Here is a 27984-nt window from a genome sequence, read left to right as displayed (position 1 = left end):
CCCCCGGGGCCAGGAAGGCAGACTTACCACCTGCAGTGACGCTGAAACGAGATTCAGGTGTGCGCGGGTCACAGGGAGGCTTCATACCGTGGTCTTGGACGTGCCCAGATCCTCTCCTGGGAAGTGGGCAACTGTCCATAACTATCCCAGATAGTATGCTACCAACCGTGGTTCTTGGCCTCCTAAAACAAGAGAAATCGATCAGAAATTCAGGCAATGATTTATTGCAGTTCCTGCTACAGAAGGAGGAATGGAAACAAGTAACAGGTTCCCTCATTCGCTCGCTGAGGTGGGGGCGAATTGGTTCCTCATATGGGGCGAGGGTGGGGGTGTGTTCAGGGGTCAGGCCAAAGAACCACCTAGGTGGTCTGTCCATCCCTTTAGAGGTGTGGAGTGCGGGGGGCATGCGCAGCACCCTGCTTTTGCTCACAGCTCATCAGAAGTAGCGGTCGAGTTTTGGGGTTTTTTTGTATCTTCTTGTCCATAATTTGCCTCCACTGCTTCTGTGGTGGCACAGACAGTAAAGAATTAGCCTTCAGTGCAGGAGGCCCGGGTTCAGTCCCTGGGTCGGGAAGATCCCCTGGAGGAGGAAATGGTAACCCACTCCAGTATTCTTGTCTGGGAAATCCCACAGACAGAGGAGCCTGGCGGGCCATAGTCCACGGGTTGCAGAGAGGCGGGCACGACTGAGCGACTGTCACGCACACCGTGCGTGTGGTTGTTTGCAATCCCTTGTAGTCTCTCTGTCCTGTTGCTGGAGAAGATGTTTGTCCAGGTGCCAGCCCTGCAACAAGCAGTCCCAGGTCGCAGCCGGTCTCAGAGCTGTCACCCCAGGCCAGGCCCCTCCAGAAAGCCTCTCCCTCTGCAGCTGGTAGGGCTCGGACCTCCTTAGGGCCCCCTCCCCGCGGTTGGAGACGGGGGATGGGACGCAGCTGAGGCCCTGAGATCCTGGCTGACCTGAGGCTCCACTGACTTGCAGGCTCTGGTCCCAAAATGAATATTCTCAGACACTGGGTTCTTCCTAGCCAGGAGGCAATAGAGGGTCAATTTGATAAGGTCTCTACAATTTTTGCTGACATCTTGGGTTTTCGGGTGGAGTTTTTTCCGACTTTATTTTGTAAAAATTCATATTTCAGTATAGTTGATTTGCAGTGTATTAATTTCAGGTGTACAGTGTACATACATCTATTCTTTAGATTCTTTTCCCGTATAGGTGACTTCAGAGGATTGAGTAGAATTCCCTGTGCTTTGCCGCAGGTCCTGATTAGTCATCTGCTTTATATATAATAGTGTGGATATGTCAGTCCCAGTCTCCCGGTTGATCCCTTTCCCCTTTCTCCCCTGGTAACCAGAGGTTTGCTTTCCACATCTGTGACTCTATTTCTGTTTTATGAGTAAGTTCATTTCTACCATTTTGTATATTCCACATAAAACCAGTATCATATGCTTTTTGTCTTTCTCTGACTGACTTCACTCGGTAAGATAAAGCTCTAAATCCATCCATGTTGCTGCACACGTCATTATTTTGTTCTTTTTTAGGGCTAATAGTCCATTGTATATATGTACCACATCTTTACCCACTTTTCTGTTGATGAATATTTTGATTGCTTTCATGTCTTGGCTATTGTAAATAGTACTGCAGTGAATAATGGGGTGCATGTATCTTTTTGAATTATGTTTTTCTCTGAGTACATGCCCGGGAGTGGGATTGCTGTATCATCCAGTAATTCTATATTTAGTTTTTTAAGGAACCTTCATACTGTTCTCTCCCACAGTGACTGAACCAATCTACATTCCCACCGGCAGTGTAGGAGGGTCTCCTTTACTCCACACCCTTGCCAGCATTTATTTTTTGTAGACTTTTTGATGATGGCCATCCTGACTGGTGTGTGGTGATTGTTCTGACTTGCCTTTCTCTAATAATTAGTGATGTTCAGCATTTTTTCATGTGCTTTTTGGCCGTCTGTATGTCTTCTTTGGAGAAATGTCTATGTAGATCATCTGCCCATTTTTTGATTGAGTTTTTAATATTGAGCTGGATGAGCTGTTTGTATATTTTGGAGATTAATCACTTGTCAGTTGCTTTGTTTGTAAATGTTTTCTCACAGTTTGTGGCTTGCCTTTTCGTATAGCGGGGGTTTTTTGTGTTTTTTGTTTTTGCTATGCAAAACTTTGAAGTTTAATTAGATCCCATTAGTTATTCTTTTAAACTTTTTGTTGAAGTGCAGTTGATTTACATTGCTCTGTTAGTTTCCAGCGTACAGCAAAGTGAGTTATACATGAGCATACGTCGTTGTTGTCGAGCCGCTAAGTCGTGTCTGACTCTCTGTGACTCCATGGATTGTAGCCCACCAGGCTGCTCTGCCCTTGAAATTTCCCAGGCAAGAATACTGGAGTGGCTATCCATTTCCTTCTCCAGGGGAATCTCCCCAAACTAGGGATTGAAGCTGCATCTCCTACTTGGCGGGTGAATCCTTCACCAGTGAGGCGCCTGGGAAGCCCCCATACACGCGTGTCCGCTCATTTTTCGGTTCTTTTACCATACAGGCCAGTACAGAGCACAGAGTGGAGTCCCTGTGCTGTATAGCAGGTTAGTATTAGTTATCTGTCGCATAAATAGGAGTGTGTAACTCTCAGTCCCGGTCTTCCAATTTATGCCCCGCCAGCTTATCCTGTGGTAACTGTTGTTTGTCTTCCACATCTGTGCCTCTGCTTCTGTTTTGTAAATAAGGTCATTTGTACTCTTTTTTTAGGCTCCACACACAAGCGATATCATATACGTGTCTTTTCGTGTCTGACGTACTTCATTCAGTGACAACCCCTGTGTCGATCCGTGTTGCTTCAAATGGCCTTGCTTTCTTCCTTTTATATGACTGAGTAATATTCCATTGTATAGATGTTCCACATCTTTTTTATCCGTCCCTCTGTTGATGGGCATTTGGGTTGCTTGCATGTCCTGGCTACTGTAAATCATGGTGCAGTGAAATGTTGGATTATGGTAGCTTTGTAGTAGTCTGAAGTCTGGGAGCTTAATTTCTCCAGCTCTGTTTTTCTTTCTAGAGATTGCTTTGGCTGTTTGGGGTCTTTTGTGTTTTCATACAAGTTGGAAAATTTTTTGTTCTAATTCTGTGAAAAGTGCCATTGATAATTTGTTAGGCATTGCATTGAACCCGTAGATTGCTTTGGATGGTATAGTCATTTTCACAAAGTTGATTCTTTCAACCTAGGAACACGGTATATCTCTCCATTTGCTTGTGTCACCTTTGATTTGTTTCACCAGTATTTTATAGTTTTCTGAGTAGAGTTCTTTTACATCTTTAGGTAGGTTTATACATAGGTATTTTATTCTCTGTTGCAGTGGTAAATAGGATGGTCTCCTTAATTTCTCTTTCTGATCTTTCATTGTTAGTATATAAGAATTCAAGATATATATATGTTTTTTTGACTGTGCTGGAACTTTGTTGCTGCGCGCAGACTTTCTGAGTTGTGGTGAGCGGGGGCACACTCTCCAGTTGTGGCGTGTGGGCTTCTCATTCCGGTGTCTTCTCTTGGGGGGGCACTCGGGCTTCAGTAGTTGTGGCATGCGGGCTTAGTTGCTCCACGGCATATGGAATCTTCCCAGACCAGGGAACAAGCCTGTGTCCCCGGCATGGGCAGGTGGATTCTCAACCACTGGGCCACCAGGGAAGTCCTGCAAGAGATTTCTGTGGATTCATTTTGTATTCTGCAACGGTGCTGATTTCATTGATGAGCTCTCTTGATGGCATCTTTAGAATTCTCCATGTAATAATATCATGTCTGCAAACACTGACAGCATTACTTTTCCAATTTGGATTCCTTTTCTCTCTTTTTCTTCTGATTGCCATGGCTAGGACTTTCAAAGCACTGTTGCATAATAGTAGTGAGAGTGAACTTTCCTTGTCTTGTTCCTGATTTTAGAGGAAATACTTTCAGTTTTTCACCATTGAGAATGAGGGTTGCTGTGGGTTTGTCATATGTGGCCTTTATTATGTTGAGGTAGGCTCCCCCTATGCCCACTTTCTAAAGAGTTTTTATCATAAATGGGTATTTTGAATTTTGCCAAGCATTTTTTGCGTCTATTGAGATGATCATATGGTTTTTATTCTTCAGTTTGTTAATGTGATATATCACACTGGTTGATGTGTGGAATACTGACGAATTCTTGCATCGTTGGGATAAATCCCTCTTGATCCTGGCGTATGATCCTTTAATGTGTTGTTGGATTCAGTTTGCTAGCGTGCGTTGAGGATTTTTGTATCTATGTTCATCAGAGATACTGACCTGTAATTTTCTTTTTTTGTGGTATTTGCCTGGTTTTGGAATCAGGGTGATGGTGGCCTCATAGAATGAGTTAGTGGGTGCTTCTTCCTCTGCAATTTTTTGGAAAGAGTTTCAGAAGGATAGGTGTTAACTCTTCTCTAAGTGTGTGATAGAGTTTGCCTATGAAGCCATCTGGTCCTTGACTTTTGATTATTGGAAGATTTTTAATTACAGTTTTATTTTTAGTACGCATGATTGGTCTGTTTATATCTTCTGTTTCTTCCTGGTTCAGTCTTGGAAGGTTGTACCTTTCTAAGGATTTGTGCATTTCTTCCAGGTTGTCCAATGTGTTGGCATATAGTTACTTGTGAAAGTGAAAGTCGCTCAGTCGTGTCCAGCTCTTTGCAACCCCATGAACTATACAGTCCATGAAATTCTCCAGGCCAGAATATGGGAGTGAGTAGCTGTCCCTTCTCCAGTGGATCTTCCCAACCCAGAGATCGAACCTAGGTCTCCTGCATTGCAGGTGGATTCTTTACCAGCAGAGCCACCGGGGAAGCCCATAGTTACTTATAGAAATCTTTTTTGAGCGTTTGTATTTCTGTGGTGTTTTCATTTCTAATGTTGTTCATTTGAACGCTTTTCCTTTTTATCCTGATGAATCTAGCTAAAGGTTTACCAATTTATCTTTTCAAAGAACCAGCTTTTAGTTTTGTTGGTTTTTAATATTGGTTTTCTTTGTTTGTTTCATTGATTGCCACTCTGATTTTTATGATGTCTCTCCTACTCACTTTGGGTTTTTATTTGTTCTTTCTCTAGTTGCTTTAGGTGTAAGGATAGGTTCTTTGAGATGTCTCTTGTTTCCTGAGATAAGATTCTAATGCTATAAATCCTCTCAGAGCTGCTTTTGCATTGGGATACTTGTGTTTTCATCGTGATTTGTCTCGGTATTTTATGATTTCCTCCTTTGATTTCTTCAGTGATTGATTGGTTGTTTGGTAACATGTTGTCTCACCTTTCTGCGTTTGTGTTTGTTTTTTTTCCCTGTAATATATTTCTAATCTCATAAGGTTGCGGTCAGAAAAGATACTTGATATGATTTCAATGTTTAAAAATGCACCGAGGCTTGATTTGTGACCCAAGATGTGATCTGTCCTGGGAAGTGTTCCCTGTGGACGTGAGGGGCAGGTGTACTCTGCTGCTTTGGGATGGAATGCCCGAAAAATACGAATTGAATTTGCCTGGTTTGTTGTGCCATTTAAGGCTTATGTTTGCTTGTTTTCTGCCCAAATGTCCTCTCCGTTGGTGGCATGGGGTGTTAAAGGCCCCCGCTGTTACTGCGTTATTGTTGACTTCCCCTTCTACGGACGTTACCATTTGCCTTATGTATTGAGGTACTTCTGTGTTGGGTGCATACATATTTACGATTGTTCTATCTTCTTCTTGGATGAATCCCTTGATCATTATGTAGTGTCCTTCCTTGTCTCTTGTAGCAATCTTTAAGATCTGTTTTCTCTTATATGAGTATTGCTACCCCAGCTTTCTTTCTTTCTTTTTAAATTGGGGTATAGTTGTTTAGCAGTGTCGTTAGGTTCTGCTGTACAACGAAACGATCAGGTGTGTGCACGCACATGGCCTCCCTCTGCCCCCCACCCGTCTGGGTGACTGCAGAGCACTGAGCCGAGCAGCCTGTGCTGCGCAGCAGGGTCCTCCTAGGCGTTTGTTTCACACAGCCTCCCCATTCACCCCGCTCCCCTCCCCACCCCCACGAACACGTGCCCATTCTCTGCATCTGTGTCTGCTGCTGCCCATCAAACAGGTTCATCTAGACCACTTTTCTAGATTCCACGTAGATGCATTAATATACAATGCTTGTTTTTCTCTAACTTACTTCACTCTGATGGTCTCTGGTTCCATCCAGCAATAACCCAATTTCATTCCTTTTTATGGCTGAGTAATATTCCAGTGTGTGTGTGTACACACACACGCGCACACACACCCATATCTTCATCCATTCATCTGACGACGGACGTCTAGGTTCTTTTCATGTCCTGGCTATTGTAAATAATGCTGCAGTGAACGCTGGGGTGCATGTGTCTTTGTGAATTATGTTTTTTCACCGTATATGCCAAGTAGTGAGATTGCTGGGCCACATAGTAGTTCCATCTTCAGCTTTTAAGGAGCCTCCTTACTGTTCTTCTTAGTGGCTGTATCAATTTACGTTCCCACCAACAGTGCGAGAGGCTTCCCTTTTCTCCACACCCCCAGCAGCGTTCATCATTGTTCATAGATTTTGTGATCATGGCCGTTCTGGCTGGTGGGAGGTGATATCTCATTGTAGTTTTGGTCTGCATTTCTCTAATGGTTAATGATGTTGAGCATCTTTTTAGGCATGTGTTGGCTATCTTGTGTCTTCATTGGAAAAATGTCTGTTTAGGTCTTCCATCCATTTTTTGATGTTTGATTTTTTGATACTGAGCTGCATGAACTGTTGGTGTGTTTTGGAGACTAATCCTCGGTCACTTGGTTTGTTTGTAAATATTTTCTCTCATTCTGAGGGTTGTCTTTTCAAGTTGTTTATGGTTTCCTTTGCTGTGCAAAAGTTTTTCAGTATAATTAAGTCCCATTTGTTGATTTATATTTTCTAGGATGTGGGTCAAAAAAGATCTTGCTGTGATTTATGTCAGAGAGTGTTTTGCCTGTTTTCCTCTAAGAGTTTTATAGTTTCTGGCCTTAACATTTAGGACTTTAATCCATTTTGAGTTTATTTTTGTGTGTGGCGTTAGGAAGTGTTCTAATTTCATTCTTTTTCATGTAGCTGTCCAGTTTTCCCAGCAGCACTTATTGAAGAGACTACCTTTTCTCCACTGTATAGTCTTGCTTCTTTTGTCATAGATGAGGTGACTGTAGGTGGGTGGGGTTATTTCTGGGTTTTCTATTTTGTTCAATTGATCTATATTTCTGTTTTTGTGCCATACCATACTGTCTTGATTACTGTAGCCTGTAGTATAGTCTAAAGTCAGGGAGCTTGATTCCTCCAGCTCCATTTTTTTTTAATACAAATTATATACATTTTTTGTCCTAATTCTGGTAGCCAAAGTCTTGGAGCTTCAGCTTCAGCATCAGTCCTTCCAAGGAATATTCAGGGTTGATTTCCTCTAGGAATGACTGATTTGATCTTACAGTCCAAGGGACTCTTAAGAGTCTTCTCCAATATCACAATTTGAAAGCATCCATTCTTTGATGCTCAGCCTTCTTTATGGTCCAGCTCTCACATCTGTCCATACATGACTACTGGAAAAATCATAGCTTTGCCTATATGGACCTTTTTCAGCAAAATGATGTCTCTGCTTTTTAATAACACTGTCTAAATTTGTCATAGTTTTCCTTCCAAGGAGCATTATGTATAGTATCATGTCATCTGCAAACAGTACAGTTTTACTTTTCCAAGTAGGATTCCTTTTATCTCTTTTTCTTCTCTGATTGCTGTGGCTAGAACTTCAAAACTATGTTGAATAATAGTGACAAGAGTGAGCTTCCTTGTCCTGTTCCTGATTTTAGAGGAAATGCTTTCGGGTTTTCACCGTTGAGAATGACATTGTCTGTGGGTTTGTCATATGTGGCCTTTATTAGGTTGAGGTAGGTTTCCTCTATGCCTCCTTTCTAAAGTTTTCATCCTAAATGAGTGTTTTGAATTTTGTCAAGAGTTTTTTGCATCTATTGAGATGATTATATGGTTTTTATTCTTCAATTTGTTAATGTGGTATGTCACACTGGTTGACTTGTGGATATTGATGAATCCTTGTAACACTGGGATAAAGCCCACTTGATCATGGTGTATGATCATTTAATGTGTTGTTGGATTCAGTTTGCTAGTATTTGTTGAGGATTTTCGTGTCTGTGTTCATCAGCGATATTGGCTTGCAATTTTCTTTTTTTGTGATATCTTTGTCAGGGTTTGGAATCAAGATGATGGTAGCCTCAGAGAATGAATTTGGGAATGTTCTTCCTCCCAAGTTTTTTGGAAGTGTTTCAGAAGAATAGGTGTTAACTTTTCTCTACATGTTTGATTGATGGGCTTCCCTGTTAGCTCAGCTGCTAAAGAATCTGCCTGCAATGCAGGATACCCCAGTTTGATTCCTGGGCCGGGAAGATCCGCTGGAGAAGGGATAGGCTACCCACTCCAATATTCTTGGGCTTTCCTGGTGGCTCAGCTGGTAAAGAATCTGCCAGCAATGCAGGAGACCTGGGTTCAATCCCTGGGTTGGGAAGATCCCTTGGAGAAGGGAAAGGCTACCCATTCCAGTATCCTGGCCTGGAGAATTCCATGGACTATATAGTCCGTGGGGCTGCAAAGAGTCAGACACAACTGAGTGACTTTCACATCACTTCTCTAAATGTTTGATCAAATTCACCTGTGAAGCCACCTGGTCCTGGACATTTGTTTGTTGGAAGATTCTTAATTACAGTTTCGATGTCACGACTTGTAACTGGTCTGTTTATATCTTCTATTTCTTCTGGGTTCAGTCTTGGAAGCTTGTACCTTTCCAAGGATTTGTGCATTTCTTCCAGGTTGTCCAATTTATTGTCGTGTAGTTGCTTGTAGTAATCTCTTATGAGCCTTGCATTTCTGCGGTGTCAGTTGGAAATTTCTCTTCTTTCATTTCTAATTTTACTGATGTGAATCTGTTTTCTTTTTTTCTTGATGAGTCTCTCTAAAAGTTTATAAATTTTATTTATCTTCTCAAAGAACCAGCTTTCAGTTTCATTCTTATTTTTTTTTTTTTTTTTGCTATTCTCGTCACTCCTACTAACTTTGGTATTTGTCTCTTCTTTCTCTAGTTCCTTTAGGTATGAGGTCATGTTGTTTATTTGAGAGTTTTCCTGTTTCTGGAGATAAGATTCTAATGCTGTAAATTGCTTCTTAGAGCTGCTTTTGCGTTAAGATTGTTCTGTTTTCATTGTGATTTGTCTCTAGGTATTTTATTTCCTCTTTTGATTTCTTCAGTGATTCATTGGTTGTTAAGTAACATTGTTTAATCTCCATGTGTTTGTGTTTTTTTACAGTTTTTCCCCCTATAATTGATTTATCTCATAGTGCTATGAAAACATACTTGATACGATTTCAGCTTTTCAGAACGTACCAAGACTTGATCTGTGACCCAAGATGTGATCCGTCCTAGTGAATGTTCCATGTGGATTTGGGAGAAGGTGTATTCTGCTGCTTTTGGATGGAATGCCCTAAAATATCAATTGACTCTATCTGGTCTACTGTGTCATTTAAGGCTTATGTTCCCTTATTTATTTCCTGCCCGAATGTTCTGCCCACGGGGGTCAGTGGGGTGTTAAAGTCCCCTGCTATTACTGTGTTATTGTCAATGTCCCCTTTTATGGCTATTAGCATTTTCCTTGTTCCCTGGTAACTCAGCTGGTAAAGAATCCATCCGCAATGCAGGAGACTCTGGTTCGATTCCTGGGTAGGGAAGATCCCCTGGAGAAGGGATAGGCTACCCACTCCAGTATTCTTGGGCTTCCCTGGTGGCTCAGCTGGTAAAGAATCCGTCGGCAATGCAGGAGACCTGGTTGCTCTCCCTGGGCAGGGAAGATCCCCTGGAGGAGGGCATGGCAACCCACTCCAGTATTCTTGCCATGGTCAGAGGTGCCTGGCAGGCTACAGTCCATGGGGTTGCAAAGAGTGTGACACGACTGAGCAACTGAGCACAGCACACTGAGGGGCTCCTGTGTTAGATGCATATATACTTCTTCTTGGATTGAGCCCTTGATCATTACATAGTGTCCTTCCTTGTCTCTTACAGCACTCTTTATTTTAATATCTATTTTGTCTGACGTGAGTATTGCTACCCCAGCTTGCTCTCCTTTTAAAGTTGGGGTATAGTTGCTTTACAATGTTGCTAGTTTTATTGTACAACAAAGTGAATCAGCTGTATGTATACAGATGTCACCTCCCTTCACCCACCCCACCCCTGGAGGTCACCACAGAGCACTGAGCTGAGCTCCCTGTGCTATCCAGCAGGTCCCCGCTAGCTATCTGTTTTACATAGAGTAGTGTATATATGGCAAACCCAACCTCCCAGTTCTTCCCACTTCCCTCCCCCACCCCCAGGTCCGTACATCCATACGTCTGTGTCTCTGTTCCTGCCCTGCACATAGGTTCATCTGTACCGCTTTCCCAGACTCCACACATATGCATTAAGACACAATACTTGTTTTTCTCTTTTTGACTAACTTCACTATGACAGTCTCTGGCTCCGTTCATTTATTTACAAATGACTCAATTTCATTGCCTTTTATGGCTGAGTGATATTTCATTGTGTGTGTGTATACACACATACCAGATATTCATCCATTCATGTGTCAATGTATATTTAAGTTCCTTCCATGTCCTGGCTATGGTAAAGAAGAAAATGAAGTCGCTCAGTCGTGTCTGACTATTTGCGACTCCATGGACTGTAGCCTGCCAAGCTCCTCATCCATGAAATTTTTCCAGGCAAGGATGCTGGAGTGGGTTGCCATTTCCTTCTCCAGAGGATCTTCCGGACCCAGGGATCGAACCCAAGTTTCCCACACTGCTGGCGGACTCTTTATCGTCTGAGCCACCAGGGAAGCCCAAAGTGAAAGTGAAAGTTGCTCAGTCATGTCTGACTCTTTGCAACCCCATAAACTGTATAGTTAGTTCATGGAATTCTCCAGGCCAGAATACTGAAGTGGGTAGCTGTTCACTTCTCCAGGGGATATTCCCAACCCAGGGTTCGAACCCAGGTCTCCCTCATTGCAGGTGGATTTTTTTTTTTTTTAAACCAACTGAGCCATTAGGGAAGCCCAAGAATGCTGGAGTGGGTAGCCTATCCCTTCTCCAGTGGATCTTCCCAACTAAGGGATAGAACCCAGGTCTCCTGCCTTGCAGGTGGATTCTTTCCTATCAGAACTATCAGGGAAGCCTTGGCTATTATCAAGAATACTGCAGTAAACATCGCAGTGCGTGTGTCTTTTTGAATTAAGGTTTTTTTTCATGGTGTATGCCCGGTAGTGGGATCCCTGGATTATATGGTAGTTCTATTTTTAATTTTTTAAGGAACCTCCATGCTGTTTTCCGTACTGGCTGTAACAGTTTACATTCCCACCAACAGTGTACCCTCTCCAGCATTTATTGTTTGTAGATTTTTTTTTATAATAGCCATTCTGACCAGTTTGAAGTAATATGTCGTAGTTTTGATTTGCATTTCTCTAATGATTAGTGAAGTTGAGCGTATTTTCATGTGCTGCTTGATCATCTATATGTCTTCTTTGGGGAAATGTCTATTTAGGTCTTCTATCCATTTTTTTATTGGATTGTTTTTTTGATATGGAGCTGCATGAGCTGTTTGTATATTTTGGAGTTTAATCCCTTGTCAGTTGCTTCATTTGTAGATATTTTCTCTGATTCTCAGGGTTGTCTTTTTGTTTTGTTTATGGTTTCCTTTGCTGTGAAACAGCTTTTAAGTTTAATTAAGCCCCATTTATTTATTTTTATTTAAAAAAATTTATTAGCGTATAGTTGCTTTAGAATGTTGTGTTAGAATGTTAGAATGTTTAGAATGTTACTGTTCTACTGTACAGTAAAGTGAATCAGGGGTGTGTGTGTGTGTGTGTGTGTGTATCTTCTTTGGATTTTCTTCTCATTTAGGTCATCACAGAGTGTTGAGTGAAGTTCCTTGCGCTATGCAGTAGGTTCTCTACACTCTCCCGATTCATCCCATTCCCCGCTACCCCCTTGGTATCCATACATTTGTTCTTTATGTCAGTGTCTCTGTTTCTGCTTTGTAAATAAGATCCTCTGTACAAAATTTTTTCAGACTCCACACATGTGTTAATATATGGTATTTGTTTTTCTCTGACTTCACTCTATGACAGTCCCTGGCTCCATCCACGTCTTTACAAATAACCCAATTTCATTCCTTTTTATGGCTGAGTAATATTCCGTCAAAAAAGATCTTGCTGTGATTTATGTCACATAGTGTTCTGCCTGTGTTTTCCTCTAAGAGTTTTGTAGTTTTTGGCCTTATAATCCATCTTGACTTTAATTTGCATATAGTGTTAGGGGGTGTTCTAATATTCTTTTTCATGTAGCGGTCTAGTTTTCCCAGCACCACTTGTTGAAGAGACTGCCTTTTCTCCATTGTATATTCTTGCCACATTTGTCATAAATTAGGTGACCGTAGGTGCATGGGTTTATTTCTGGGTTTTCTATTCTGTTTCATTAATCTATATTTCTCCTTTTGTGCCATACCACATACTCGATGGACGTGAGTCTGAGTGAACTCCAGGAGTTGGTGATGGACAGGGAGGCCTGGTGTGCTGCGATTCATGGGGTCGCAAAGAGTCGAACACAACTGAGTGACTGAACTGAACTGAATATACTGTCTTGATTGCTGTAGCCCTATAGTATAGTCTAAAATCAGGGAGCTTGATTCCTCCAGCTCTATTTCTTTCTTTTTTTTTTAATACAAATTATAAATTGTTTTGTTCTAATTCTGTGAAAAATGCCATTGGAAATTTGATAGGGATTGCACTGAATCTGTAGATTGCTTTGGGCAGTGTTGTCGTTTCTACAGTATTGGTTCTTCTAACCCAAGAATGTGGTGTATCTATTTGTTTGTGTCATGTTTGATTTCTTTTATCAGTGTCGTCTTAGAGTTTTCCAAAAGTGTGTCTTTTTCCTCCTTAGGTAGTTTTTTTTTTTTTTTCTTGCTATTTTATTCTTTTTGTTTCAATGGTCAATGGGATTGGTTTCTTAATTTCTCTTTCTGATCTTTCATTGTTAGCATACAAGAATGCAAGAGATTTCTGGGTATTCATTTTGTATCCTGCAACAGGACCAATTTCATTGAGCTCTGATAGTTTTCTGGGGGCATCTTTAGAATTTTCTATGTATAGTATCTGTCATCTGCAAACAATGAAAGTTTTACTTTTCCAATTTGAGTTTCTTTTATCTATTCTTCTTCTGTAATTGCTGTAGCTAGGACTTCCAAAATTATGTTGAATAGTGTTTAGAGTCAGCTTCCTTATCTTGATCTTAGAGAAAATGCTTTTAGGTTTTCACCATTGAAAATGACGTGTTCTGTGGGTTTTGTCATTTATGGCTTTTATTATGTTGAGGTAAGTTTCCTCTATGCCTACTTTCTAAAGTTTTTTTTTTTTTTTATCATAAATGGGTGTTTTGAATTTTGTGAAAGTGTTTTGTGTCTATTGATATTATCATGTTTTTATTCTTCAATTTATTAATGTGATGTATCACACTGGTTGGTTTGTGGATATTGAAGAATCCTTGCATCATTGTATGAAATCTCACCTGATTATGGTTTATGATCATGTAATGTGTTGTTGGATTCAGTTTGCTAGTATTTGTTGAGGATTTTTATGTCTGTGTTCATCAGTGATATTGGCTTGTCATTTTCTTTTATTGTGGTGTCTTTGGCTGATTTTGGAATTGGGGTAATGGTGACCTCATAGAATGAGTTTGTGAGTGTTCCTTCTTCCACATATTTTTGTAAGAGTTTCAGAAGAATAGGTGTTAACTCTTCTCTAGATGTTTGATCAAATCCACAGCCATCTGGTTCTGGACTTTTGTTTGTTGAAAGATTTTACATTACAGTTTCAACTTCATGACTTGCAATGGGTCTGTTGATATCTTCTGTTTCTTGCAAGTTCAGTCTTGGAAGGTTGTACCTTTCTTAGGATTTGTGCATTTCTCCTGGTTGTCCAATTTATCACCTTAGAGTTGCTTGTAGTAATGTCTTATGAGCCTTTGTGTTTCTACAGTGTCAGTTGTCATTTCTCCTTTTTCATTTCTAGTTTTATTGATTTGAGTCCTCTCCCCTTTTTTTTCTTGATGAGTCTCTGTGAAAGTTTACCAATTTCAATTATCTTTTCAAAGAACCAGCTTTTAGTTTCATTGATTTTTTTTGCTATTGTCTTCATTCCCATTTCATTTATTTCTGCTCCAATTTTTATGATTTCTTTCCTTCCACTAACTTTGCGTTTTGTTTCTTCTTTCTCTAGTTGCTTTAGGTATAAGGTTAGGTTGTTTTTTTTTTAATTTATTTTTTAATTGAAGGATAATTGCTTTACAGAATTTTGTTGTTTTCTGTCAAACCTCAACATGAATCGGCAGGGTTAGGTTGTTTATGTGAGAGTTTCTTGTTTCTTGAGCTAGGATTAAAGTGCCTTATATACCCTTTTAGAACTGCTTTTGCTACATCCCACAGGTTTTGGGGGGTAGATTTTGTGTTGCTGTGTTTGCACTGTGATTTGTTTTAATGTATTTTTTCTTTCCTCTTTGATTTCTTCAGTGATCTGTTGGTTATTTACTGGTGCATTGTTTAGCTTCTGTGTGGTTTTTTGCTTTTTTTTTTTTTAATGTAATTTCTAATCTCATAGTGTTGTGATTGGAAAAGATGCTTGATACAATTTCAGTTTTTTTAAAATTTACCAAGGCAGAAAGTGAAGAGGAACTAAAAAGCCTCTGGATGAAAGTGAAAGTGGAGAGTGAAAAAGTTGGCTTAAAGCTCAACATTCAGAAAACGAAGATCATGGTATCCGGTCCCATCACTTCATGGGAAATAGATGGGGAAACAGTGGAAACAGTGTCAGACTTTATTTTGGGGGGCTCCAAAATCACTGCAGATGGTGACTGCAGCCATGAAATTAAAAGACGCTTACTCCTTGGAAGGAAAGTTATGACCAACCTAGATAGCATATTCAAAAGCAGAGACATTACTTTGCCAACAAAGGTCCGTCTAGTCAAGGCTATGGTTTTTCCTGTGGTCATGTATGGATGTGAGAGTTGAACTGTGAAGAAGGATGAGTGCCAAAGAATTGATGCTTTTGAACTGTGGTGTTGGAGAAGACTCCTGAGAGTCCCTTGGACTGCAAGGAGATCCAACCAGTCCATTTTGAAGGAGATCAGCTCTGGGATTTCTTTGGAGGGAATGATGCTGAAGCTGAAACTCCAGTACTTTGGCCACCTGATGTGAAGAGTTGACTCATTGGAAAAGACTCTGATGCTGGGAGGGATTGGGGGCAGGAGGAGAAGGGGACGACAGAGGATGAGATGGCTGGATGGCATCACTGACTCGATGGACGTGAGTCTGAGTGAACTCCGGCAGTTGGTGATGGACAGGGAGGCCTGGCGTGCTGCGATTCATGGGGTCGTGAAGAGTCAGACACGACTGAGCGACTGAACTGAACTGAACTGATTTGTGACCCAAGACACAATCTATCCTGGAGAATGTTCCATGTGCATTTCAGAAGAAAGTGTATTCTGTTGCTTTCGGATGGAATGTCCTATAATATCAATTAAGTCTATCTGGTCTCTTGTGTCTTTTCAGGCTTGTGTTTCCTTAATTTTCTGTCGGGATCATATATTCATTGGTGTGAGTGGGGTGTTCATTTCCCCTGCTATCATTGTGTTACTGTCAATTTCCTCTTTTATGGGTGTTTGACGTGTGTACTGAGGTGCTCCTAAGTTGGGTGCATCAGATCAGATCAGATGAGTCGCTCAGTCGTGTCCGACTCTTCGCGACCCCATGAATCGCAGCACGCCAGGCCTCCCTGTCCATCACCAACTCCCAGAGTTCACTGAGACTCACGTCCATTGAGTCAGTGATGCCATCCAGCTATCTCATCCTCTGTCGTCCCCTTCTCCTCCTGCCCCCAATCCCTCCCAGCATCAGGGTCTTTTCCAATGAGTCAACTCTTCGCGTCAGGTGGCCAAAGTACTGGAGTTTCAGCTTTAGCATCATTCATTCCAAAGAAATCCCAGGGCTGATCTCCTTCAGAATGGACTGGTTGGATCTCCTTGCAGTCCAAGGGAGTCTCAAGAGTCTTCTCCAACACCACAGTTCAAAAACATCAATTCCTCGGCGCTCAGCCTTCTTCACAGTCCAACTCTCACATCCATACATGACCACAGGAAAAACCATAGCCTTGATTAGACGGACCTTTGTTGGCAAAGTAATGTCTCTGCTTTTGAATATGCTATCTAGGTTGGTCATAACTTTCCTTCCAAGGAGTAAGTGTCTTTTAATTTCATGGCTGCAGTCATCATCTGCAGTGATTTTGGAGCCCCCCAAAATAAAGTCTGACACTGTTTCCCCATCTATTTCCCATGAAGTGGTGGGACTGGATGCCATGATCTTTGTTTTCTGAATGTTGAGCTTTAAGCCAACTTTTTCACTCTCCACTTTCACTTTCATCAAGAGGCTTTTGAGTTCTTCTTCACTTTCTGCCATAAGGGTGGTGTCATCTGCATATCTGAGGTTATTGATATTTCTCCCGACAATCTTGATTCCAGCTTGTGTTTCTTCCAGTCCAGCGTTTCTCATGATGTACTCTGCATATAAGTGAAATAAGTAGGGTGACCATATACAGCCTTGACGAACTCCTTTTCCTATTTGGAACCAGTCTGTTATTTACAATTGTTATATCTTCTTTTGGAATTGATCCCTTGATCATTATGTTGTGTCCTTCCTTGTCTCTTGCAACAGTCTTTATTTTAACATGTATTTTGTCTGATAAGAGGATAGCTCCTCCAGCTTTCTTTTGATTTCCATCTGCATGGAGTATCTTTTTCCATTCCCTCACTTTCAGTCTATATGTGTCCCTAGATCTGAAGTGTGTTTCTTATAGACCAGCTTATAAAGTGGATATTGTTTTTATATCCATTCAGCCAGCCTGTGTCTTTAGTTGGAGCACTTAATCCATTTACATTAAAGTAATTATTGATATCTGTATTCCTGTTGCTGTTTTCTTTATTGTTTGGATTTTTTGTTGTTGGTCTTCTTTCTTCCCTCTTTTATCTCTTGTGGTTTGATGACTAGTGTTGTGGGTTTTTGTTCTTTTGTTTGTTTTTACCTACACTGGGTCTTCACTGCTGTGTGAGGGCTGTCTCCAGTTGTGCTGAGTGGGGCCACTCTCTAGCTGTGGGGTCTGGACTCCTCACTAGAGTGGCTGCTCTCACTGTGGAGCACAGGCTTTAGGGTGATGGGTTCAGTACTTGTCATGCACGGGCTTAGTTGCCTCACAGCATGTGGGATTTTCACGTCCCAGCAATCAAACCTATGTGTCCTGCCTTGGCGGGTGGATTCTTGACCACTGAGCCACCAGGGAAGCCCCCTCTTGTTGTGTTTGGGTGACTTTTTCTTTTGTATGTGTGTATCTATTGTAGTTTTTTGTTTTGTATTAATAGTTCCCATGAGATTTTGATACAGCAATCTGTATATGTACAAAGTTCTATTTTTCCATTTTAATATGTGAGATAGATATATATATATGGGCTTCCCTGGTGGCTCAGTGGTAAAGAATCTGCCTGCAGTGCAGGAGTCCTAGGAGATGCTGGTTTGATCCCTGGGTCAGGACGATCCCCTGGAGAAGGAAATTGCAACCCACTCCAGTATTTTTGCCTGGAGAATTTCTTGGACAGAGGGGCCTGGTGGGCTACAGTCCTTGGAATTGCAAAGAATCAGACACAGTTGAGCGACTGAGCACATCTGCCTTCATATATGTGTATTAATATTAGCTACTTGATTCCTTTTCTGAGTCTTCAGTTTTTAGATATTGGTTAGAAATCAACATTTCTAATCACCATGTTTAAATTAGGTTTCATATTTAAACCACTTTTCTGTGCTTTATGGTGACTGACAGCTTCTAACACTGTCTCCCTCCTCACCTGGACCCTACTCTTTTTTGCAACAATTTAAAAATAGCAGCTTATTGGGATATCTCAGTAAATCACAGAGCATGCAGTTCGCCCACTTAAAGTGTGCGGTGGCTTTTAGCACATTCACAGTTGTGGCCCGTCTCTACTGCGAATGTTAGAATGTTTTTGTCTCCTCTAAATAAAAACCTGTACCCAGTGGTAGTCACTCACCATCTCCACCCGCCTCCCAGCCCCTAGCAACCACGAGTCTACTTTTTGGCTCCGACTTGCCCGTTCCTGACATTTCATATCAGCTACATTATACAACATGTGACTTTTTTGTGACTAACTTCTTTCACTCTGCCTCATCTTTTCAAGGGAGTTCCTCATTCCTCCTGTTGGCTGTGTGACGTTCTGGCTGTACTGAGTCTTGTTTATCCATTCACCTGTTTATGCACTTTGGGGTTGCTTCTGCTTTTGAACTATTATAAATAATGTAAGGAGCTTCCCTGGTGGCTCAGTCCATAGAGAATCCACCTGCAAATCAGGAGACAAAGCGGGAGATGCAGGTTCGATCCCTGAGTCAGGAAGATCCCCTGGAGGGGCACCCCTCTCCAGTATCCTTGCCTGGGAAATCCCATGAACAGAGGAGTCCATGGGGCCATAAGAGTCGGACTCGACTTAGTGACTAAACCAAAAATAATGCTTCTATGAACATCTGTACGTATATTTTTGTGTGGACATATATTTTATTTTCTCCTGGGTATATACCCAAGAGTGAAATTCTTTTCTTGTTATGATGAAAGCTTTCAAAAGGACACAAAAGCAGGCTGATGGTATGGTGCCAGCCCTGCCCCCACAGCCCCATGCACCCATCAGTCAACTTCAGCAGCTAACAGCTCGTGGTTACCCTTGTTCCACCACTGCGTTATTTCAGAGTAAGTGCTACGCTTATCATTTCATCTGTAAACTGTTCGGTATTTATCTCTAAAAGATGAGAATCTCTTAAAATAATTGCACTGCCATCAGCACACCGGAAGCAATATCATCCTTCAGTTCAGTCCAGTCGCTCAGGTGTGTCCGACCCTTTGCGACCCCATGAATCACAGCATGCCAGGCCTCCCTGACCATCACCAACTCCCGGAGTTCACTCAAAGTCACGTCCATTGAGTCGGTGATGCCATCCAGCCGTCTCATCCTCTGTCGTCCCCTTCTCCTCCTGCTCCCAGTCCCTCCCAGCATCAGAGTCTTTTTCCAATGAGTCAACTCTTCATATCAGGTGGCCAAAGTACTGGAGTTTCAGCTTTAGCATCATTCCTTCCAAAGAGATCCCAGGGCTGATCTCCTTCAGAATGGACTGGTTGGATCTCCTTGCAGTCCAAGGGAGTCTCAAGAGTCTTCTCCAACACCACAGTTCAAAAGCATCAATTCTTCGGTGCTCAGCCTTCTTCGCAGTCCAACTCTCACATTCATACATGACCACTGGAAAAACCATAGCCTTGACTAGACGGACCTTTGTTGGCAAAGTAATGTCTCTGCTTTTGAATATGCTATCTAAGTTAGTCATAACTTTCCCTCCAAGGAGTAAGCGTCTTTTAATTTCATGGCTGCAGTCACCATCTGCAGTGATTTTGGAGCCCAAAAAAATAAAGTCTGACACTGTTTCCACTGTTTCCCCATCTATTTCCCATGAAGTGAGGGGACCAGATGGCATGATCTTCATTTTCTGAATGTTGAGCTTTAAGCCAACTTTTTCACTCTCCACTTTCACTTTCATCAAGAGGCTTTTTAGTTCCTTTTCACTTTCTGCCATAAGGGTGGTGTCATCTGAGATTATTGATATTTCTCCTGGCAATCTTGGTTCCAGCTTGTGCTTCCTCCAGCCCAGCATTTCTCATGATGTACTCTGCATAGAAGTTAAATAAGCAGGGTGACAATATACAGCCTTGATGTACTCCTTTTCCTATTTGGAACCAGTCTGTTCCATGTCCAGTTCTAACTGTTGTTCCATGTCCAGTTCTAACTGTTGCTTCCTGACCTGTATATAGGTTTCTCAAGAGGCAGGTCAGGTGGTCTGGTATTCCCATCTCTTTCAGAATTTTCCAGTTTATTGTGATCCACACAGTCAAAGGCTTTGGCATAGTCAATAAAGCAGAAATGGATGTTTTTCTGGAACTCTCTTGCTTTCAAATATCCCAGTGTCCACATGTGTCTAGTTGCCTTTTCTGCCCCCAGTCAGATTGTTCAGATCATACTCTGAGTCTGAGCAAGGCCCCTACGTTTGCCTCTGGTTGAAGGGTCTCGTAGGATCTTTCCTTTTTGGGGCCTTTCCCACATTTATTTTTCCTCCTTGCTTATTTGTAGGAGGCACTGGATCACGTGTCCTGGAGAGTTCCTCATATCTGGGTTTTACTGATTTCATGTGGCCCTTGCATTTCCTGTAAAATGTTAGATCTAGACAACTGGCCTTGTTTTTTTGAGTTATTTTGGCGCACTGGGTCTTGGTTACAGCGTGTGAGCTCCTCATTGCTGCGGCTTCCTGACGCGGGCACAGGCTCTGGGACACGGGCTTCCGTAGTTGTGGACGCAGCGCTGAGGCCCCGGGGCGCGTGGCATCTTACTGCCCAGAACAGAGGCCGAACCTGTGTCCCCTGCACTGGCAGGTGGCCTCTTAACCCTGGGTCACCAGGGAGGGGATCCCAGTGTTGTTTACTAAAAGGACCCTTTAACGTTTCTTAATAAGCCTTCTTGGAGGGCTGTTGTGTGCCCAGCCCCACGGTGGGCTCCGGGAGACTGTGGCTGGTCAAGATCAGGGGTGGGTGGGGCTGGGGGAATGCATACGTGAGTCCCTGGGCTGCTTGCCCACCGGCCACAGGGACTGGCCAGCACCCAGCTGGTGCTTCCCTGGGCACGTTTGTCAGCTGGGGGCCTGGGGGCGGTCTGGGCCCTGGGTGAAGTCCTGCTGCCCCCCGCCCCGTGCAGCAGTCCGGGCCCTGGGTGATGTCCTGCCCCCCGCCCGCCTCCCGCAGCGGTCTGGGCCCTGGGTGACGTCCTGCTGCCCCCCACCCCCGCCCGCAGGCCTGGCCCGGGGCGCCGTCCGGGCGCCGCGCCGCCACCCTCCGGTGCTGCGCATGGTGCTGGAGGCACTGCAGGCCGGGGAGCGGCGCCGGGGCACCTCGGTGGCAGCCATCAAGGTCTACATCCTGCAGAAGTACCCGACGGTGGACGCCCTCCGGCTCAACCACCTGCTGAAGCAGGCCCTGGCCACGGGCCTGCACCGCGGCCTGCTCATCAGGCCCGTGAACTCCAAGGCCAAGGGGGCCACCGGCAGCTTCAAAGTGAGTGCCGGGGAGGGGGGGGGGAGGTGCCAGGTGGTGGGGGGGGGGTGCCAGGTGGTGGGGGGGGGGGGGGAGGTGCCGGGGGGTGGGGGGTGGGGGGGGGAGGTGCCAGGTGGTGGGGGGTGGGGGGGGGAGGTGCCAGGTGGGGGGGGGAGGTGCCAGGTGGTCCCGGGGTGTGGCGAGCTTGGCCCCAGGCTTGAACTCCAGCTCCAGCTCTTTCTTCCCGAGCTCTGGGTGCTGTTCCCTCTCTCCTCCTGTCTGTTCTTTGTCCTCTGTCTTCACCCAGACGCCCCCTGCTTGCTCCCCCCACCCCCCGGGGAGGCTGAGCCCCGACACGGCCCCCGTCACCCTGCTGCACCCTGCTCCTTCCTTGCTGGGTGGGACCCATGACCAGAGACTGTTTCAGCTGTTTCACTTCCGGGTCCTTGGTGCCCATGACCCCTTCCTGGAATTCCTTTACCAGGGGCGGCCCAGACCCAGCCTTGGCCCCTTCAAGGTCACAGCCTTGGGGTTTGCTCCCCACACTCCCTGGCTCCAAAACCAGGGCTGACGCCTCTCTGAGCCAACACATCCTCCTCTCTTAAAGGGTCAAGTCAGCCAGAGCTGAGAGCAAATTTGGCACAAAATTCAGACCACAGCGTCGTGACTGCCAGCTGCCACCAGGGACATCTTGGATCCCAGATCCCAGGGACCCGGACCTGGGATCCATCTTGTCACTGCTGTGCTCCAGCATGTAGCAGTTCCTCTGACAGTCACCGTGAAACTTGGTGGAACATTCTCAAACTGCCAGTTCCAGTCCCTGTGGGAACAGGCTAGCTGTGCTCAGGGACACCCCCTCCTGGGACTCTGAGTGTGTGGGTCTGAACTTCGACAGCTGCCATGGCAAGGCCAGGGGCACAGGGTGGAGTGAAGGGGGAGCAGGAGAGAGAGTGCTGCGGGTGTGTGTGACTGGGAGGCAGTCAGGAAACTGGACCAAGGGGTGGGAGGCAGAGAAGGGGGTGTCGGGTACCATGGAGTCAAGATGTGTGTGTGCTGGGAGTGGGGGTTGTTTTCTGGTCATGGTGGGTAACGGGGACCCATGAGGATTCAGGGATGTTGGGGAGCAGCGTCATCAGAGCTGGGCTCTAGAAGGGCAGAGCCAGGGGCCCTTGCATCCCCCTGCTGCTCACACCCTCCCTGATGACCCCATTGTAAAGATGGGAAGACTGAGGCCCAAGCGGGGAGGGAAAGACTTGGACAGGTCGAGTTGCATGGCTGGAGTTGGGGCCCATCTGCCCTCCATGTCCATGTTCAGCTGCAGAGCAGGAAGCATCCAGGAGACCTGGGGATGTGGTGGCGTGAGGCGGGGGCAGGGGTGGTGGTGTCAGGGCCACAGTCCACAGGGAGGTGTTGGCGGGGGGTCAAAGGAGCTTCACGGGTTAGCATGAGAAGACAGCATCAGAGCTCACAGTATGTGCTGGGCTCGCGGGCAGGGGCGGGAGGTACATGCCTGCCACCTACCCAGGGAACGGGGAGAACGCTGGGTGAGTTTTGCAGACTCGAGTCCTGTAGCTCCTCCATGGCGGCACCTCTCTCGTGGTGCGGGGGGTGGCATGCACTGCTGGCTTCCGGCTTTTAGGAGGCGGTTGTGCCCCAAGCCCTTGGCCGCCTTCTTCGCCCCCTCCCTGGGGATGGGGGCTTCTTTGAGCCTCACGCAGGGTGTCGGGGCAGGAGATGCCCAGATCTCTGCTCTCACTTCCACCCCGTTCTCTCCTCTGCCAGTTAGTCCCCAAAGACAAAAGGAAAATCCCACCCAGGAAGACGGCCCCCAGGATGCCCAGTCAGGCTGAGGGGAAGGACCCCAAGAAGCCGAGTGAGTCAAAGAAGGACCCTGCCAACACAGTCGAGGTGAAAAAAGGATCCAGGAAGCCCAGAGAGGAGAGGGCAGCTCCCTCCAAACCAGGCGCAGCCAAGAAGGCCCCCAAGAAAGGCACGCAGACCAAGGACCCAGAGCCAAGGCTGGGTGAGGCCAAGAAGTCCTCCCGACGGCCGGACAAGGCCGCTCAGGCCCCTCCCAGTGCCGGTGGGCCTGGCGGGAAGTCGAAGGTCAAAGAAAGAGGGAGCCGCCAAGGTATGGGTGTGAATGGGGTGGGCATGGGATGGGGTTTCTGGCAACCACTGGCCACGAGTTGGGATGGAGGGGTCAGTTCTGGGGAGGAGGGGCTGTCTACTCAATGTGCCCTAGGACACTTGGCTTGACCCGGAGAGACAGAGAACTCATGGTAGCTGGTGGGGGTGGGAGGAGGGGTCAGGGGAGGCTTCCTGGAGGAGGTGGCCCACGCAGGAGACCAGCTTGTGCAAAGGCCTGAAGGCATGAAGAACGTGGCTGTGCTGAGCTGTGCTTAGACGCTCAGTCATGTCCAACTCTGCGGCCCCATGGACTGTAGCCTGCCAGGCTCCTCTGTCCATGGGCGATTCTCCAGGCAAGAATACGGCAGTGCGTTGCCATGCCCTCCTCCAGGGGATCTTCCCAACCCAGGGATTGTACCCAGGTCTCCCACATTGCAGGTGGATTCTCTACCATCTGAGCCACCAGGGAAGCCCCAAAGGTGGAAGAAGTCTAAATAGTCCTGTCTGTGTGCATCGGGGGTGGGAGAAGGGGACGCTGTGAAGGGCGGCGGGAGGCTGGACTTGATTGGTGAGGAGCCACAGAAAGACCCTGAACAGGGGACACTTAGGGCCCAAGGTGCTTTTTTTCTTACGAATCTAAAAAAAAACACAAAACTATAAAAATTGGAGTGTGATTGTTTTACAATGTTTTTCTGCTGAGCACCGATGTGAATCGACTATATGTATACATGCATCCCCTCCTGGTGATCCCCCTCCCACCCCTCTAGTCATCACAGCAGCGAGTCGAGCTCCCTGTGCTGTACAGCAGCTGCCTGCGAGCTCTGTGTTTTATACACGGCAGTGTGTATATTTCAGCGCTACTCTCTCAGTTCGTCCCACCCTCCTTCCCCGACTGTCCAGAAGTCTGTTCTCTATGTCTGTCTCTCTCTTCCTGCCCTGCAAAAAGGTTCGATCCCAGTTTTCTAGATTCCATGTATATGCATTAATATATATTTGTTTTTCTCGTTTTGACTGACTTCACCCTGTATGACAGTCTCTAGGTTTATCCACCTCAGTAGAACTGATTCAAATGCATTCCTTTTCATGGCTGAGTAATACTCCTTGGTATAAGATAGACCACAACCCCTTCATCCATTCCTCTGTTGATAGACATCTAGGTGGCTTCCATGTCCTGATTGTTGTAGATAGTGCTGCAATGATCAGGGTGGGCACATGTGTCTTTTTGAATTATGGTTTGCTCAGGATACATGCCCTCCTGGTGGGATTGCTGGGTCACGTGGTGGTTTTATTCCTAGTTTCGTAGGGAAATTCTATACTGTTCTCCGTGATGGTTTTTATCAAGTTATGGAAAGACTCTGAACAGGGGACAGGCAGGGCCTGAGGCATTTTTTAAAATGTATCCTGGCCGTCACATGGAAGATGGATTGAAGACATGGGGCTGACAGCCCTGTCGGGGGCCTTCGGCGTGGGTGGATGGGGAGCTGTGAATGGAATGAGGGATGGTTGCCCTCCTTCCACTTAATCCTCCTGCTGTCCCGTGGGCAAGAGGCTGCGACCTTCAGTTGGCAGACTCGGGCACCAGGCTCAGAGAGACTGAACAACTTGTCCCAGGTCACACAGCCTGCAAGTGTCAGCGTGAGGACTGGGCCGTGGGTGGGCTGTGGGGCCCCTCAAGCCTGCTGCTGAGCGGCACCTCCTCCGGAAAAGTCTGTCTCACACGGCATCCCCTCTTCCAGCAGATACCAAGGCCCACAGGAAAACACAGCCTGGAAGTCAGAGTTCAAAATCCACGGTCACCAAGGTAGGTGTCGGGGTAACTTCCCTTGTCTTGATCTCCAGTGGCCAGAGCTCGAGTGTTCCCACCTAAGCCCGGGGCGGGGGTCAGATGAGGAAGAGGGTAACTTACTTCACTTTCCTCTGCTCCCAGCCCTCCAGTGCCCGGAGGATCACCGTCCCCACCTTATAGATAGGGGGCTGAGGCTTAGAGAGGGGAGGGCGCTTGTCAAAAGCAACCTAGAGCTGGGGTTTCAACCCTGAGTTCGTGGGCTCTGCGTGGTGTGCCCATCCCTGCCACCTTCTCCTGGTTTGCTTTCTTACAGGGTGAGAATGGTGCTCCCCTGGCCAAAAAGAAGATGGGGGGCAAGGTCCCTAAAGAGGCTGCTGGGGAGGGGCCCAAAGCCAAGGCCCCTGTTCCTCCCAAGGGTGCTGGGTCCAAGAAGGAGCCTGGACCACTGGCTGGGAAGGCTGAGGCCTCTAAGGGCCCGAGAAAGCCTGGCATCCCCACCAAGTCTTCAGTGTCCAAAGCGGCCAGCAAGAAGGCAGAAGTCGAGGGCTAGAGGCAAGGTGGAGAGATGCAGATTCTACTTTTTTACTCCCCTAGAAACTATCACTCTGTTTATTTCACTAGAACCTATTTATCAATAAAGCTTTTTTTCCCCACTCATGGGTGCGAGAGGAGGCTGAGGTCTAAAGGTTTGGCCATCCAGGGCATGCACCCAGATGGACAGGATGGAAGCTCCTCCCCTGGGAGATGCAGACTGCAACAGGGATGCAAAGGCATGCAGGGGCCTGCGGAGGCGCAGGAGAGGTGCTTCGTCCAACCTGAGATCTGGGACTGCTTCCTGGAGGAGGCAGCTTTTGGTCTTAAAAGGACGAGCAGGAATTGCCAGACAGATGACGGGGGAAGGGCTTGCAGGCAGTGGGATAGGCCTGGATGGGGGCGAATTGAGGCTTTGAGAGGAGCACAAGCCGGGGAGGGGTGGCATGAGCCCCTGGGCCGTGGGGATGGGGCAGCAAGGCATGGCGGAGTAGGCTAGGGAAGGCAGGCAGGCATCTTCTTGGGAGTGGTTGGAGCCAGGGAGGGTTACAGGCCGGGGAGAGACTGACGTGTGTGTTGAGAAGAAGCTCTGTGGCTGCAGAGAGGAAGGATTAGAGGAGCTGAGAGGAAGTATGGATCACTGGACTAGTCACTGAGCAGGACTGTGGGTCCCGCGGGAATCTGCAGAAGGAAGTGGAAGTGCGGGGGCCCTGGGTTGGGAGTGAGCTACGGAACTCAGGGCAGCTCATAAGCTAAAGCCCACACAGAGACGGTACCTGGAGGTGCAGAGGTGAGGGCTGGGGTTATTTTTAAACAAATGTGACACTGCGCGAGGAGAGGTTGAGTCTGCCTCCCTGCACCTTCATTCTGGGCTTTGTGATTGCTTGAATCAGGTACTGAGGAGATGACGCTGGGACACTTTCTGGGCCCAGGGTTCAAGAGACCGGCAGCTTCTGCTTCCTGCGTGCGGGCTGCTTTTCTGTTTTTTAATACTTGTGCTTAGAATTCAGCCACCATGCAGTGGGGAAGCCTAAACAGCCGTTGGATGAGAATCGAGACACCCCAGTTCTCAGCCCCAACTGAGCTCCCTGACCAGCCAGCACCAATTTGCTGGGCATGCGCCATCCAGGAACTGGATCTTCTGCCCCTGTTGAGCGGCCCCACTGACACCAAGGGACGGGCCTTCCCTTGCGAGCCCTGCCCTGATCACAGACGCACGAGCGCTGTGAGTGTACTGAGGTGGTTTGTTATGCAGCAGTACACACTCTAACGAGAGCTGCAGGGTGGACAGGGTTAGATCCTGAAGGGCCTCGTGAGCCAGGGTAAGAACTTCGGATTTTAATTGTGATAAATGCCCATTTGAGGCCATTGAGGAGCTGAGTGCCCACAGGGGGACATGGGCAGCCACAGGAGGCCAGGGCGGTGTGTGTGTGTGAGTCACTCAGCCGTGTCTGACTCTGCAACCCCATGGCCTGTAGCCTGCTGGGCTCCTCTGTCCATGGGACTCTCCAGGCAAGAATATTGGAGTGGGTAGCCATTTTCCTTCTCCAGGGGATCTTGCCAACCTAGGGATCGAACCTGGGTCTCCTGCATTGCTGGCAGTCTTTTACCGTCTAAGCTACGGGGGAAGCCAGGGTGGTGGCCCCTGCTGTGGGCCAGCTGAGGGGTGCTGGCTGGCCACAGAGGGAGGGGTCAGAAGTGGTGGATGCCAGGTAGACGTTTATGCTCGGTGGATGGGATTTGTTGAGGGACTGTGTGTAGAAAGAGTCCATAATGTGGGGTCCACATGAATACCTGCTCGACACCCACCTGGTGGGGTGAGAACTCAGCTCGTTCTGAAGGCTGCTGAGAGATGGTCCAGATGAGGGGTGACCGCTGAGCCAGGGATGGGGGGCGGAGACCAACAAGTGGATTTGAGGGGCATCAGAGGTCAACTGGACGGCACTTGGCAGGGGGCAGATGGACACAGAGGGAAACTGAGGCAGCCCAGCGTCTTCCCTCCCTCCCCTCCTCTCAGCCCTGCCCTCGCCTCGCCAATCCCACGCAAGGCTTTGTCGGGCTTCACGGGTTCCCTGGGGCCTCTGTCATGGGGCTGCCGGCAGAGCCCCCATGGGCACTGTGAGCAGCTGGCAGGGAGCTGGGCTGGTGCTTTCCACAAGAGGGGTCCAGTTGTGGGAGGCACCCCGGGCAGGCTCTTGGGGGTGGGTATCACTGGGCACCTCTACGAGCTGGGGGCCAGCCAG

The 27984-nt window shown here is 46.4% G+C and overlaps 1 protein-coding gene across 3 annotated transcripts in view; it reads left to right on the top strand.

The window, feature by feature from the left end:
* Positions 1-25867, top strand: part of LOC133235534 (histone H1.8) — a 37023-nt gene extending 11156 nt beyond the window's left edge. For 2 of the 3 annotated variants that reach the window (XM_061397144.1, XM_061397142.1), the window contains exons 2-5: positions 21056-21315; positions 23077-23425; positions 25161-25225; positions 25524-25867. In XM_061397144.1, the coding sequence (XP_061253128.1) occupies positions 21109-21315; positions 23077-23425; positions 25161-25225; positions 25524-25760 (858 nt within the window). In that variant the 5' untranslated portion in view covers positions 21056-21108 and the 3' untranslated portion in view covers positions 25761-25867. The remainder of the gene's footprint in view (positions 1-21055; positions 21316-23076; positions 23426-25160; positions 25226-25523) is intronic. The other variant, XM_061397143.1, reaches the window with a different exon arrangement.
* The last annotated feature ends 2117 nt before the right edge of the window (positions 25868-27984 follow it).

This window comes from Bos javanicus, chromosome 22 (genome assembly GCF_032452875.1).
Source record: "Bos javanicus breed banteng chromosome 22, ARS-OSU_banteng_1.0, whole genome shotgun sequence".
NCBI classification, from domain to species: Eukaryota; Metazoa; Chordata; class Mammalia; order Artiodactyla; family Bovidae; genus Bos; species Bos javanicus.
Note: the sequence above shows the minus strand (reverse complement) of the source record. Positions and strands in the feature narration are given on the sequence as shown.